Consider the following 16,500-nt stretch of genomic DNA (forward strand, 5'->3'; position numbering starts at 1 on the left):
AACATAGGACAGTGTCAGCTTAACATTCAGGTTGAATGATAATTTCAGACGATAGTTTCCTATCAGAACATAGGACACTGCCAGCTTAACATTAATGTTGAATAATATTTTACGTTTAAGATAGTTTCCCACAAAACATAGGACAGTGTCAGCTTAACAATCAGGTTGAATAATAATTTCACTTTACGATAGTTTTCTACAAAACATAGGACAGTGTCAGTTTAACAACTCGGTTGAATGATAATTTCAGATTAAGCTTAACAATCAGGTTGAATCAAATTCTAGTTTAAAATGGTGTCCTACAAAATAAAGGGCTGTACAAGCTTATCATTCAGATTGAATCCTATATTAGTTTGAATAAGTCTCTTACGAAATACAGGGCAGTGTCAGCTTAACATTCAGGCTGTGAATCTAAATCCTCTTTTAAGATAATCTCCTAAAAAACATAGGACAGTGTTCAGTTGTAAATCTAATCCTAATTTAAGACTCTCCATTATATCATGGTATCACTAAAACGATGAAATTCCTTTACAAATATATCCTGTGAAATTAATATGTATCCAAGGTGTAGCGGGGTGGGGTGGGGGTGGGGGGAGACATTTCGTATTGTCCGTCAATCTGTCAGTTTGCTGAATTTAAGAAAGTGGTGGTTGTTGATGAATTACTTTAATGGAAAGTGACAGTAAGATGCAAGCGGAATTATCGAGTCCATTTCTAAATAAAAACTCGTAATTTGATTTACAATACATAAAAGGTATACTATTTTCCTTTTTTCATTGTTTGATTTTTTGGTATGTATATACTGTAATAATTACTATGCCTATGTTATCTATCAATAGTGAGACCGTGAATAAAAATCAATGTTACCATGGAAACGATTCAATATGTCTAACTTAAAAATTCAAGGGTTTTAATACTGATATATCTCAGGAACATTGTTACAGCTTTTTAACCGTATTTCAGTATGGTCTAGAAACTTTGATAATCAAACTACCAAATTTTATTTGCTTTACACTGAAAAATATGTTATCAACATTGAATAACATTGAATATAGTTATGATAGAGAGAATGAAAGCGGATATTTTCACTGTCTGCTAACTTTTAATTTTTATAATGTTTGTAGTGGTAAAATAGTAAGAATGAGTGAAAACTAGAACTTCTTCCAGTCATCGCGATAGTTGGTCAATTCTATATAGAATAAAGAAGGCCTTTCTTTGTGTATAAATTTCTCACATCTTCCTTGTTTTAGGCTATAGGTAATAGTTTCACCTTTCCAAACTTCTACAAAGCAGCTTTAATTTGTGTGTGTTAAAATTAATCATCCTTGATACAATAACAATGATGGAATACCGATTACCGTTAACTTGTTTTGCAACATTTTAAAGCCAGTCGGTCTAATGGCTTTTGTACATGAATACATTCCACATATCGAGTGAGGTTCCGAGCCCACAGCGGTGAAGGGCAAAGCATTTAAAAAGTCAGCGGCAGAGGCCCCTCAAATATATCAATTGATATAACATCTTCAAGTGTTTGTTTATACGATATAGATCGGTGTAACATATGAAGGCTAACAGTGATAAAGTAGGTGGTCTTAAATGTATATACCCCAGTCTTTCATATTTACTTGTGGATAACTCCTCCGCTATATCTTTCCGCTACAATTTCTGTTTGTGTTTGGCCTACTGTCGATGTGTGGCTCTGGCCGTGTTTGCTGTGCTCAATAATCCTAGGTTAATTTTGTCATTAATTTCACAAATTCTAATGCGTAGATTATTTTTTTTGGGAAAATGAACAACCGAGATAGATCTAGAACAGTTTCATTGTATTCGTTTTCCGTCAGTACAGATTTTTCAACAGGTTTATTAATTGCAGAAATTTTATATTTATATTTTGATTGTTAAACCCATACATTTTAGGCGAAAAATAACTTCACTAAACAAGAGGGTCATGATGACCCTGGATCGCTCACCTGAGCAATATGAGCTACATGTTTCAAATGTCAAACTGATTTTAGAAATTTTTTGGAAGATTTTTCGATGTACAATCAAGTAACCCCTGGGGCGGGGCCAATTTTACCTCGGGGGTCATGATTTGAACAAAGTTTGTAGAAGTCTACTAGGCAATGTAACATATCAAATATCTAAGATCTAGGCCTTCTAGTTTATTTTTAGCAAATTTATGAAGATTTCCCTATGTAAAATCAAGTAACCCCTGGGCCTGGGCCAGTTTGACAATGGAGGGTCAAGATTTGAACAAATTTTGTAGAAGTCTACTAGGCAATGCTACATGTCAAATATCTAAGCTCTAGGCCTTCTGGTTTAATTTTAGAAAATTTTGAAGACTTTTCTATGTACAATCTAGTAACCCCATGGGCGGGGTCAATTTGACCCCGGGGTCATGATTTGAAAATTTTTTGTAGAAGTATACTAGGCAATACTACATGTCAAATATCTAAGCTCTATGCCTTCTGGTTTATTTCTAGAAAATTTTGAAGATTTTTCTATGCACAATCAAGTAATCCGATGGGGCGGGGTCAATTTGACCCCGGGGTCATGATTTGAACAAATTTTGTAGAGGTCCACTAGGCAATGCTACAAGTGAAATATCAAAGCTCTAGACCTTCTGGTTTGTTTTTTTTTTTAATTGAAGATTTTGCTATGTAAAATCAAGTGACCCCTGTGCGGGATCAATTTTATCCCCGGGGTCACGATTTGAACAACTTTAGTAGAGGTCCACTAGGCAATGCTACATGTCAAATATCTAAGTTCTAGGCCTTCTGTTTTTTGGGAAGAAGATTTTTAAAGATTTTCCTATGTAAAATCAAGTGACCCTTGGGCCGGGGTCAATGATTTGAACAAACTTGGTAGAGGTCTACTAGGCAATGCTTAACACTAAATATCTAAGCTCTAGGGCTTCTGGTTTTTGAGGAAAAGATTTTTAAAGTTTTTCCTTTCGGTTGCCATGGTAACCAGAGTTCTGCATGGAATTCAATTCTTTGAACATTTTTTGTAGAGCTTTATCCAAGGAACATTCCTGTGAAGTTTGGATGAAATTGGCCTAGCGGTTTATGAGAAGATGTCGTTTAAAGTAAAAGTTTACGGACGACGGACGCTGGACAGTGAGTGAATAGCTCACCCTAAGCCTTTGGCTCTGGTGAGCTAAAAATTCAAAAACTTAGTACTCTGAATGTGACTAGTGGTACAAACTTATTGACATAAGATTTTTGCAAGATGAATAACCAAACATATTGTGCAGAAGTAAACTGTTGCTACGCTTTTTAAATAATTCAGAAAATTTACATTCTTCTTGCATTTTAACCAATCATTTTTTCTGTTTCAAATATACATAATATGCCACACTTAATTTAAAGGTACCAAATAAATACAAATAAAAAAAATAAATTAAAAAAAAAAAAGACTCCATATTTTAAAATGCATCTAAATATTACGATAGCCGCTCAATCAAAACATGTTCAGAGAAACGAATGATGTTTTTTTGCATTTTCTTAGGTCATTTTGTCCTACTTTCGTGTTTATCGTTTTTCCGTAACCGATCGGAAATTCTTCTGTCCTACTTTTGTGTTTATCGTTTTTCCGTAACCGATCGGAAATTCTTCGGGATCACGTGATTTTATAATTGATTCAAACGAATGTCCGTTTAAAGACGCGTCACAAAATAACTGTATATTTTGTCTATTTCCATGAAAGTAGTTACACATGATTTGCATGAAAAATATGAGATACACTAGCTTTTAGTGACATATATTAGGCCAAGACAATGTGTTTAATGTATAAAATTTTATTGAATTAATATAGCAATATGTACATAAATCAGTGTATGTAGGTAAATTTCAATCACATTTTTCCTAAAGTGTAAGATAGTTATTCATCTATGTTCTTAAAATTATTCTGAAAAAAAGATTGACTAAATAAGTTTGCAGATCAAGTTGTGAAAACACATTTATTCAGGAAGGGCCTAAATTGTCCACCCGAAAACTTGTAGTATTATACAATTATTGATTTTTTCATAGGTTGATATCAGGATTTATCAACCCGAAAAGAGTTATATTCACCGAGCCGAAGGCGAGGTGAATAAAAGTTTTTGAGGGTTGATAAATCTTGAAGGTTGATAAATCTTGATAACAACCTATGAAAAAGTCAATAATTGTTTTATTACATGAATAAATGTAAAGTCAGTCTTGTAACTTTAATAAAGAAATAAGGAATAAATTTAGACCAAATCAGGTTGATATTGGTTTTCCAAGCACCTACTTCGATCTATTTTTATTTTCGTTCTATTTATAACCCAAGAGAAGTTGATATGATATGTACTCATTACTTTTCGAAACGTTTTCAGCCAATCAGAAAAACAATAGAATACAATCATGTAATAAAGCTGTTTACATAACTGTTATATTGTTCTCTGCGGGTTAATAACATATTACCTGTATTATAAGTATGATTTTCAAGTTTTTTTGAGTTACAAAAATGTTGAATTCCCTATGCTATCTTTGTAAACATCACATTATCGTTGGATCTATTTATAAATCATAATCTCGTTTCGGAGCATTCTTCCGAAAAATCCAAAGATGCGCGACGGGTTCGTAAGCAGTCGGAAAACATATACTTTCGGTTTGAAATAGGAGAACAAATTTTGTTTATTTGTTAATTATTCTTGAACATATCCGCGGCTATTTGGTCAGATCCGATACAGTGGATCAAATTTTCAGTAAATATGAAGTCTCAGCTACAAACTCTGGTTTTCATATAATACTCGTTCGCGCTTTAATAGTGGACCTTTAAAAGGTGTTTCGCAGAAAATATACTCACGGTGTATACTGTTAAGCTGAATTGCTTATTATGCTCACTGCTACAAGTAGATACCGTCGTTTATATGACTGAACAATTGTTGAAAAAGACGTTAAACCCGAACACACACACATGAATTGCTTATTCTAGCATAAAACTGCTGTTCTTGTCACATTTCGGGGGTGTTTTAACAGGAGAGAAAACGTGTGTTAACAGAGAGATTCTCGCGCTCGCGTGCTGTTATAACACCTTTTTATATATGCGAGTTCCGTGGCAAAGCGTAAACGTCATTCGGCCCCAAAACGGATAATTCAAAACAAAATGACGTCAACGTAAAAAACAACTCAGACATTCCCGCGCATTTCATGAAAATTTAATGACGTTGAGGTAGGATGTATTCATTTATTAGTATTTTTTCCGCGTTTTATGCTAGAATAGCGTTAGTGCATGTTCATTTCGTGTTACAACATCTGCAGAATCCCTCGGGATACGTTGGTACCCTCGCCCTACGGGCTCGGGCACCAACCAATCCCTCGGGATTCTGCAGACGTTATAACACGAAAAAACATGCGTTATCCCTCAGTCTAGCATAAAACTGCTGTTCTTGTCACTTTTTGGGGGTGTTATAACAGGAGAGAAAACGTGTGTTAACAGAGAGATTCTCGCGCTCACGTGCTGTTATAACACCTTTTCATATATGCGCGTTCCGTTGCAGAACGTAAACGTATTACGGCCACAAAACGGATAATTCAAATGGAAATGACGTCAACGTGAAAAAACAACTCGGATATTCCCGCGCATTTTATGGAAATTTAATGACGTTGAGGGATAATGTATTCATTTATTCGTTTGTTTTTTTTTTTTTTCGCGTTTTATGCTAGAATAGCGTTAACGCATGTTATTTTCGTGTTATAACATCTTCAGAATCCCTCGGGATACGTTGGTACCCTCGCCCTACGGGCTCGGGCACCAACCAATCCCTCGGGATTCTGCAGACGTTATAACACGAAAAAACATGCGTTATCCCTACATTAAGATATAGGTCCAAAGTTCGAACGTCATCAGATCATAGAAAGAAAGAATTGTTTTACATGAAAATTTAACAGCATATAAAACAATAATATTATTCTACAAAACCATTGTCAGTTTACTCATATATGTATTTACTCATATATATTTACTCTGTAGATGCACTGAATTCCGGAAAGGGACTACATGAAGGGGTCACACTTCTGGACAGTTCAGCGCCTTTAAAAACTCACTATTTTTAAAAAGCTGTTCATCAGATCATAGAAAGAAAGCATTGTTTTACATGAAAATTTAACAGCATATAAAACAATAATATTATTCTACAAAACCATTGTCAGTTTACTCATATATGTATTTACTCATATATATTTACTCTGTAGATGCATTGAATTCCGGAAAGGGACTACATGAAGGGGTCACACTTCTGGACAGTTCAGCGCCTTTAAAAACTCACTTTTTTTAAAAAGCTGTTACATGTCTTCGTTTTGATGCATTTGCAACATCGTACGAGTGTTTAAACTTTATATAAGTAGGTAAAACATCGCTTTTGACAATTGCTGACATTTATTTATTTACAAATGGCATTCTTATTTAAAGGGGGACAACTCATTTAGAATATTTTAAGTATCCAACTCTGTGGGACAAAACAGTAAAACAATGTATTGGACAGATAAGTTGTTGGTCAAGATGCTGTTTATTTACTAAAATAAATCTATTGTTTTGTGATATACTGCTAAACCTTAAAGTAAATTATTAATAGATATGATAGTTAGCGTTATTATGTTTCCAACGAATAGCTCTCTTTTCATTTATTTATACATGAAATTTTCTCTGTAATGAAAATATAAATAGTAATAACTTAATAATTACATTTGATCAAGTAGTATAATTTAAATCTGTCCCAATTTACACTGACCATTTAGATTATACAATACCAACCAATGATAAGGTATTCCAGTTCATGATAACATCGCTTTCCAGCTTGTCATTTAAGTAACTTTATATGTGGCCAGTAGAATACATCTTACATTATTTGCTTCACATACATGTACATCTTTTTCAATAGTTTGGCATTTGCTTTGTTACAAATATATTGTTACAAATAGGTCAGAAGTACACCATTAATAGCGCAATTTAAGTGAGATATTTATCAAGTAAATATTGTGTATTTTGATATTTCATAGTGAAGATTTGTTTTTGATATGCCTGCAAAATGTGTACAAAGTTACATAAGACAAAATGTAAATTCAGATAGTCGCAGCTTTATCCCAGCTGTTCATGAATTGCATTGAGGTACACAATAGTTATGGCTTTTATTTTTACTAGTTAAATTACTAGTTACTACTTAAATTGATTAGCCGCCCCGCTACATATTCTGCATAGATTGTTCTCATAAAATGGTAATGAGATACATAAACATCTAAGTGATTTTCAAATAAATACAATACACAGAAAAGTCAAACTTCATTTTCTTTCAGACAAAGCTAATACAGGCAAACTGTACCAATAGAAAAAGGAGCAACAGAGGACTGATAACAGTGAGAACCAGATAAGAAAAAATTATGACCCTACCAACGATGCAACCAGCGATGCCACCATTGATGCAAACAGCGGTGCAACCAGTGATGCCACCAGCGATGCACACAGCGGTGCAAACAGCGACACAAAATCCCTATACTGGTTTGTGTTTTGAATATTTGAGTAGCTGAAATTGTTTTACACGTGTATTTTTTTTTTCAATATTATAATTAGTAAGTTTATTCTGTTTCATAACTATATCATATATTTTTGACTCGTTAAAAGAATTTAACAAACACAAAATAAAAAAATGAATTTCAGTATTGCTGGAATAACACTGATTCTTACTTAGAATATACCAATAAATAAAAGCTGTATTACCCCTGATAGCTTACAGCATTATCAGGAGTGCTTGCAGCTTGCTTATCGAAAAGAGGAACATATATCTCCTGTACCAGATAAAATATTTAGAGCGCTGAACTTGACACCTCTTGATAAGGTAAATTTGTTTGAAAGTTGAATTTAAAACAGAAACGTTCTTTAAGGATTATTAGCTCCATATTCACGTAATATAATCATAATCACTATGTTATGATCTTCCGAATTGTTTTCGCTATGTAGTACAATATGGAAAATGAAAATGCTGTAAAACTTTACATGGAGCTCCGATCCATTTATCTCTAACTGCATTTGAAACCTTTTAGGTCTTTGTAATTCATAGAGTTTGTCTAGTTTTATTATGTATTAAAAAGATATATTTTGTCGTGTTGTTTAACATTGCAAAAATACATTTCAATATAATTATCATTTTGATGGTTTTAAAGCTTATTATTTGTAACAATGAGCATTTTGAGATTAATGTATAGCTCTCATATAGGTCTATCAGTCCTTACAGTATCAAATATTCATGTATTGGGTTATTTCTTTATCAACCAACGTTAAACAATATTTTGATATCAAAATTGTTAATTTTATTGTAGGTGAAAGTGGTTATATTAGGACAAGATCCGTATCCGGATGAAAATTTGGTAATATTTTCTCATCTTTCAAAAAAGTTTCCACAATTTTATTCTTTTACATTTTACAATAAAGACAAATCTGTTACATATGTTACACATATGCATATGTATTCATTTTTAAAGTCATCTATTAGTATAAGCGATCAAAATGTATTGACAAACTTTATGGTTCAAGATGTTATTCATAAATAGATGAAGCAGTCGGAATATACAAAAAATTAAAATACATTTCAGGCATGTGGTCTTGCTTTTTCTGTGCCAACTGGATATCCTGTTGGATTGCCTTTTCCACCGTCACTGAGGAATATATTCACTTGTTTAAAAAATGATCCGTATGTGGACTTCACATGGCCCAGTCATGGAAATCTAAGAAGCTGGGCTTATCAGGGTGTTTTGCTGTTAAACACAATTCTCACAGTTGGGTAAGTAATAAGATTGTTTTAGTGTTTGTGTATTGAAATGGTCCGGTTTTTTTGTTGTTTTATCAGAATGGAAGTCTGCTTTGAACAAAGACCCAGATTTGTTCTTATTTTATGTGCATTTCTCATTATACACTGTGAGGCGACAAAGTCAAGGTTAAAGTAACGACATGAACGTCGTCACACGTTTTCATCCTTGTGATGTTTGGAAAATATATACATCTATGTATTTTGGGAAAGTCATTTGTATCTTCAAACTAATAAAACAAAACAACTCATGATATGTATGACTACAAACATATTTAACTTTATGCATGCTGTGAGTTGCAGTTTGAGGATGCTGCGTGTTCGAAACCTGGCTTTCCCTGTTGGGTTTTCATCCTTGATTTTTAGTACAGTTTTCTTAATATATAATGGTGAAATCTTGTTTTCCGTTAGAATTATAATAATTGTTTCACAGTTGGGGCCCTATAACACAGTGATTAAGGTCCCTGTATAACTAGTGGACACGGGCAAAATATATATAATTGATCTTTGTAGTGAAAAAGTGTTTGAAGAAATGGAGTCATCAACTTGCTTGTATCATGGAATTCAGCTCACTAGTAAGGCGGTATGAGGGGTATTGCCCATTTCACTACCACTCACGACAAGGATAAACCAAATTGAGACAGCTTCTATATTCTGTTTTGCTTTCTAGTTTTTTGCTTATAAATGATCTTATAGATTAATCAGTTGTGCCCCCTCTCAAAAGTTTTAATGATGGGGAGTCACATTTCTGTAATCCGTACGTCTGTCCGTTCGTCCGTCTGACTTTGTGTTGTGCAATTCTCAAATATTGTTTGACCTAGTATTATCCAATGCGATATAATTCTTACTCAACTTTTGAAGTTGTGCTCCTAATGTTTTGATTGGGAGTGCACACAGCCAGACCAGAGTTCTGGTCCTTGACTTTGTCAAAAAATAATCATAAAAAAAATATATCGTACGTATCTCAAAAAGTATTAGATCTAGGACTATGAAACATCGTGGGTATATTATTCAGCATGGGAAGCTGTGAAACTGCGGTTTTGTCTGAGATTTCTGACAACCAGACTAGAATAATACCTTCGACTTAGTCAAAGATATGCATACACGGACAGAAAAGTTTGTGTCGCACATATCTGAAAACGTATTTGACCTAAGGTCAAGAAACCTACTGGAAATATTATTCAGCATATGAAGTTGTGTACTTGGGTTTTTGTTTTGGATTTCTGTCATTTCTGTGAGACCAGTGGTTATCGCCCTTGATCGCAATAAAAAATATTCATATTAATAAATGACATACTGCTTCGTGTCAATGCATTTCAAAAAGTATTCGACTTATCTCATAAAACATGAGAGAAGTGTTATAAGGCAGTTACAGTTTTGCACATTGTGTTCTGTTTGGGATTTCACTAATACAGACCACACTTTAGGTGACTGACTTAGTGAACAATATATTCATATCTCTTAAAATATTGCACTTTCAGTCATGAAACCATTCAGCATTTAAATTTGTGCACCTAAAGGGTTTTTTGTTCTTTTGTATTTATTTCACTTTTTCAAAACCAGAGTTATTGCCCTTAACTAAGTCAAAACATGTATTAAGGGCATACAATTTGTGTCCCATGTATCTCAAAAGGTATTTGATCTATATTCATAAAACGTTAGATCACAGTTATACAGCAAGTTCCGCTTAAGCCGGTGCTAGGGGGCGTGAGAGGTGTTGCACATTTCATTATCTCTCATGAACAGACTCAGTCAAGCCGAGTCTGCTATTATTCTTATTAGTTGCATTCTTTGCTTCCAAAGGATCTTTTTACAGATTTTATTATACCTGGTGTTCTGTTCGGGATTTTACTCAGCCAGACCAGGGTTTTGGTCACTGACCAATGAAAAACACATAATGCATATATTTTTCACCTGTAGTCATAAAACTCTGTACAGTGACAGAAAAGTGGGACACTAGTGTCTAAGGATCAGCATATAGTTATGTCTAACTTGACGTAGAACTATGGCAAAGTAAAAACTGTTTACTGTCAATAAGTATGTTTACTTATTCTTTTTACAGTTATGTCCTCAATTTTTAATTTCAGACAAACACCATTAAGCAATAAAGGCTTTAGATGGGAAATGCTTACAGACAATGTCATCAAGACTGTCGGTGATACTCCACAACATGTTGTATTTATTTTGCTCGGCAAGCATGCCCAGTCTAAGAGACATTTAATAGATTTGTCGAAAAATACAATACTGACTGAATCCCACCCAGCTGCCAGAGGTAATCAAAACACATTTCGTAATTCTAACATATTCTCCGATTGTAATGGATATTTGCAGTCATCTGTCAATTGGCAAATATGACGATCTACTACTATGAAGCTTTACAATAATATGGACAATCACCTATCATTTGACAAGTATGACGATCTGCTACTTTGAACGCAGTGATATGTAAATAATTTTTCAATTGACAAATTGTCTTTGTGAAAATAAGAAAACCTTTTGTATTTAATATCAATTTCATTAAAGCGTAAACAATTGTTTGTTTCCGGTATCCCGACTTACCCTAAATTTTTGGCCCGACCCTAATTGTTTTATGGCCTTGGAGAATATTTTTTCAACTTTTTAACAAAGGTGTGAATTTTCATCTCTATTTCCAAGAAAGATGTAATACCAAACATATTGCCAAGTTTCATTGTGAAATTTCGAGATTTTAAAGAAATATAGACATTTAATAGAAGCCACCATCTATCCATTTACAGGGCTAAATTTTGGCCTTATGGACCTTTTATTGTATATTTTGGTAACAGTTTCACTCTTTTGCATCATTTTTCACCGGGATTCTGAAATATCATTCATTCCGTCATGAATAAGACCCAGAAGGACGCATTTTGTGCATTTTCTGACATTCTGGAGACAAACTATTGGCTTTTTATTCCCAAAAATCGCTGCTGAAATAGGCGCATCTACATAAAATAAGGTCAAAATTCAAAATTTTTCAAATTTAATTATTATTTTGCTCTGGAAACACTCTTTTATATCATATACAACCGATTTATCGCTATAAAGACTAATTGCGATGTGTTTCGAGAATAGTCTTATTTCAGCTCCTTTGATCTGACCTACTGACCTAGTTTTTGACCCCACATGACCCAGTTTCAAACTTCACCTAGAGATCATCAAGACTAATGTACTGACCATGTTTCATAAAGATTAGGTCAAAAATGTGGTCTCTTGAGTGTTCACAAGCTTTTCTATTGATCTGACCTACTGACCTAGTTTTTGACCCCACATGACCCAGTTTCAAACTTGACCTAAAGATCATCAAGACAAACACCCTGACCAAGTTTCATAAAGATTGGGTAAAAAATATGGCCTCTAGAGTGTTCAAAAGCTTTTCCTATGATTTGACCTACTGACCTAGTTTTTGACCCCACATGATCCAGTTTCGAACTTGACCTAGATATTATCATGACAAACATTTTGACCAAGTTTCATAAAGAATGGATCAAAAATGTGGTCTCTAGTGTTCACAAGCTTTTCTATTGATCTGACCTACTGACCTAGTTTTTGATCCCACATGACCCAGTTTCGAACATGACCTAGAGATCATCAAGACAAACATTCTGACCAAGATTCATAAAGATTGGGTCAAAAATGTAGCCGCTAGAGTGTTCACAAGCTTTTCCTATGATTTGACCTACTGACCTAGTTTTTGACCCCACATGACCCAGTTTTAAACTTATCCTAGATATCATCAAAACAAACACTCTGACCAAGTTTCATAAAGATTGGGTCAAAGATGTGGTCTTTAGAGTGTTAACAAGGCAAATGTTGATGGACGACGGACGACGCACGTCGCCGGACGCCGGACAATGGCCGGTGACAATAGCTCACCTTGAGCACTTTATGCTCTGGTGAGCTAAATACTAGACCAACAACAATGCTGAATCGATCAATAATATACTGACAATAGCCACTGGCTGGAAACCACGCCGAACTAAAGACTTAATACTGAAACTCTACAATGTCACAGAAATGCATTTCCTCGATTAAAGGTGTGCTTTACATTGTAGTGGCAGTTACGAACTCTCATCGGTTGAACGTCATTACTTTGTGCAGGATGCTATCTGGCGTTGTAAGAATGAAAAGGAGAAACAGTTACTGTTTTCTAATTTTCTGAAGGATACCAAACGAAAACAGAAATCAAAGTACATATTTTCAAAAGATGGGCAATTCACTGTCATAAACAAGGCTTAGGGCGTTGCAAAGAAGCCTGGGCAAAGAAAACGCCCAATAAATGAAAGGACACAAAAACGCTGATATTAACTGACAGAGTGCTTTAACAAAATGCGTCTTGTTCTAAGTGTGAAAATTGAATTTAAAATACGACCTTGTGGCACCAATCAGGTAGCCGGTCAAAGTGATTACAGATTGCTGTAAAAATTGTGGGTTGTTACAAATGTGTAAATCAATTTCAAAATACGACCTTGTGGCACCAATCGGGTAGCCAGCCAAAGTGATTACAGATTGCTGTAAAAAAATGTTTGTTGCAAGTCTGAGTGATAATACAGTGTACTTGCTTTTGTTGTAGTTTTCTGTTTCTGCAATATTACATGTAGTTATATTTAGAGCCAAGCAAGCTGAAATGATACAGAATAAAACAATTCAATTATTTCATTATTATTTACTTGAACACATTTGTATACACATTAATATACTAAAAAGAAACCTTGCAAGTATTGTCATTAATAACATTTAAAAATGATTAGAAACGATTTGTTTTTTTTCAGCTTGCTTAGTTCTCACATGTGTACAAAAAGATGCATTCTGCAAAAAAAAAAAAAAAAACAAAAAAAAACAGAGCACATTCATTACATGTTTGTATCAATATGTCAACTTATATGTCAAATTTGTACAAAAAGATGCATTCTGCCAATAAAAAAATGTTAAAAAAGCAAATAAAAAAAAAAAAAAAAAAAAAAGGCAGAGCACATTCATTACATCTCTCTATTATCGTTTCTATATGTATCTTATGTATTATCCTTCTTCATTATTTCATAATTTCATATTTGTATAAAAGATGCATTCTGCAAAAAAAAAAAAAAAAAATTAAAAAAAGCAAAAAAAGCAGAGCATATTTATTATGTTTATATAGATCTTATTATTATCTTCATTATTTCATATTTGTATAAAAGATGCATTCTGCAAAAAAAAAAAAAAAAAAAAAAAAAAAAAAAAAAAAAAGCAAAAAAGCAGAGCACATTTATTATGTTTGTATATATCTTATTATTATCTTCATTATTTTAAATTTGTACTAAAAGATGCATTCTGCAATATATGTATATAAAAGAAAAAAACAAAAAGCAGAGCACACTTATTACACTTATTTACAAGAAATATCGTATCTATCTGTATCTTAGGTATTATCTCATTTCTTACTTCATACTTATATTTCATGGGCCACGATTGAAAGCGCCTCCCTGAGGTATGGCCTGGATGTAGTTGAATACAGCTATTCAACCGGATAGGGTTGAATACTGTTATTCAACTATAACAGAACGCTTTCTGTAACTTACATGTATTATACGATGACAACAATATTGCACATAGACATAGACATAGCCTTTTCCTAATTCGAATTTTGATTGTTCCCCTTTGAGTTATTTATGTTTTTGGTTGCGGGTTTATCCCGATACCAAAGTTAAAGTGTATTTCTGACAATCACAGCATCTTTGATTCCAAATCACATCCAAAAGATGTTCATGTGCTACACAAAATTGTCCCATTCGTGAACAATGTGGATGAATTATCAATGAACAAGCAGTTCTTATTCAACCTTTATCCACTAGCACTGACCATTTAGATTATATAAGATCTATCAATGATAAGACATTGGGCTATTCCAGATAATATCTGAAACCCCCCCCCCCACCCATGGAAGGCACTTGTTTTTGTCCAAGGGGGGTATTTCCTGACAGTTGTCCAGGGGGGTCTGTCCAGGGGGGTGTTCTGGAAACGGTTTGTCCAAGGGGATCTTTTCGGGCAAAAATGCCTTCCATAGTCCTGTCCAGCGGGGTCTGGAAACAGTTCGTCCAAGGGGGTCTTTTTGGGCAAAAATGCCTTCCATAGTCTTGTTCAGGGGGGTCTGTCCAAGGGGGGTTCTCGAAAGAGTTTGTCCAAGAGGGTCTTCTTGGGCAAAAATGCCTTCCATAGGCTTGTCCAGGGGGAGGGGTCTGTCCAAGGGGGTTCTGGAAACGGTTTGTCCAAGGGGGTCTTTTCGGGTAAAAATGTCTTCCATAGTCTTGTCCAGGAGGGTCTGTCCAAGTGGAATTTCTCGATAGAGTTTGTCCAAGGGGCTCTTTTTTGGGTCTGCCCAAGCTGGAATTTCCAGCCCATGGTTATACATCACAAGCTGGGTCAAGCAGAGTTCATCTTAGATATGAGGCACATTAAATTTGTATTTGTTTCTCATTCATGTATATTCATAGACTGGCATTTAAATAGAAAATAAGTTTACCAACAACCCGCAACCATCGGACATTTCAAGGCTTTGATTTTTTTCAGTTCTCTTTATCAAAGAAGTATAAAATACATTTATTTTTAGGCAGTGGCTACGATTACGGCACCGTAATCCTAGCCTCTGGTTCTAGTATTACGGAAGTTCCGTATTCCTAGACAACCCTATGAGGATAGGCTAGGATTACGGAAGTATTTAAGAGGCATCAAATATATGTTAGGACATGCATAAATGACGTTGTAAAATTACTTATTTCACTATTATTTCGTGCTATCGATCCACTGTTTTGGGTTAGTATAATCTTAATGGTGGCACGCGGAAATATTATAGAATTATCTATGTTTCATATATACCTGCAATTTTTGTCATCAAATCAACACAAATGGTCTTTAATAACATACATTATTATTCAACTTTACAATATTACACACTGTATTAGATCAATTGCAAACATCATATGAAACAGACAGAGCTAATACAAAACATAACTGAGCCAATATGAGAAAAACAGGGCCAATACGAAAAAACAGGGCCAATACGGAATTCAAGCATTTTGATTGGTTCAAAAGAGAGGGCCAATACGGAGAAGCCACTTCCGTTTGATTTTTAAATGACGCCATTTTGTTTTACATCAGAGTTATAGATTACATCTTTTTTTTCACATTTTGATAAAAAAAGTCATCCAACATGTTTGAATTTAATAACCAAGTATGACTGAGCGGGATGTACGTCTTCGGAGATTACAACGGTACTTTCGCTTATTCGGTATTGTGTAAAATGCAAGTGTTTCCTGTCAGAAATTCTAGCAGTTGTCAAGGAAAATAATAAGAAAATATGGAAACTCAGATTAATTAAAAGGATGAGACTTATCTTTAACAGACATTTTGATAGTGTGGACTATTTGTGCAATGATAAATAGCGATTCAAGTGCTGGAAAGTGGATGAATAAATTGGCGAACAAGAGTGTCAGTTGTGAACTGCAAACAATTTCGGATAAGAATTAAACGAGGCATGGGACTATATAATATGTGCTTGATTGGTTGTATTATCTTGATCAACACATATGTGTATAATTTTGTGTCTCGTTGCTTGCAGCCTAAAAGGAAACGACTTTTAAAGCAGTTTTTATCACAGTTCAAATGGTATGGTACTCGCTAAAGAAAAT

General features: G+C 34.2%; 1 protein-coding gene across 1 annotated transcript; it reads left to right on the forward strand.

Annotated features, from left to right (window-relative positions):
- The first annotated feature begins 1,561 nt into the window (after positions 1 to 1,561).
- Positions 1,562 to 16,350, forward strand: LOC128550505 (uracil-DNA glycosylase-like). The gene is made up of 7 exons (XM_053529707.1): positions 1,562 to 1,582; positions 7,349 to 7,518; positions 7,747 to 7,855; positions 8,337 to 8,384; positions 8,610 to 8,797; positions 10,909 to 11,093; positions 12,892 to 16,350. Exons 1-7 carry the CDS (start codon positions 1,562 to 1,564, stop codon positions 12,996 to 12,998), a joined length of 828 nt encoding a protein of 275 aa, XP_053385682.1. The 3' UTR covers positions 12,999 to 16,350.
- The last annotated feature ends 150 nt before the right edge of the window (positions 16,351 to 16,500 follow it).

This window comes from Mercenaria mercenaria, chromosome 18 (assembly GCF_021730395.1).
Source record: "Mercenaria mercenaria strain notata chromosome 18, MADL_Memer_1, whole genome shotgun sequence".
Classification (NCBI taxonomy): domain Eukaryota; kingdom Metazoa; phylum Mollusca; class Bivalvia; order Venerida; family Veneridae; genus Mercenaria; species Mercenaria mercenaria.

Excerpts from the sequence above, each read along its gene's own strand:
- LOC128550505 (XM_053529707.1), top strand. The coding sequence starts at position 1,562 with ATGAAGGCTAACAGTGATAAA. Across the intron at positions 1,583-7,348 it reads TGAAGGCTAACAGTGATAAA|AAAAAGGAGCAACAGAGGAC; the intron begins GTAGGTGGTCTT and ends CTGTACCAATAG. Across the intron at positions 11,094-12,891 it reads ATCCCACCCAGCTGCCAGAG|TGGCAGTTACGAACTCTCAT; the intron begins GTAATCAAAACA and ends TTTACATTGTAG.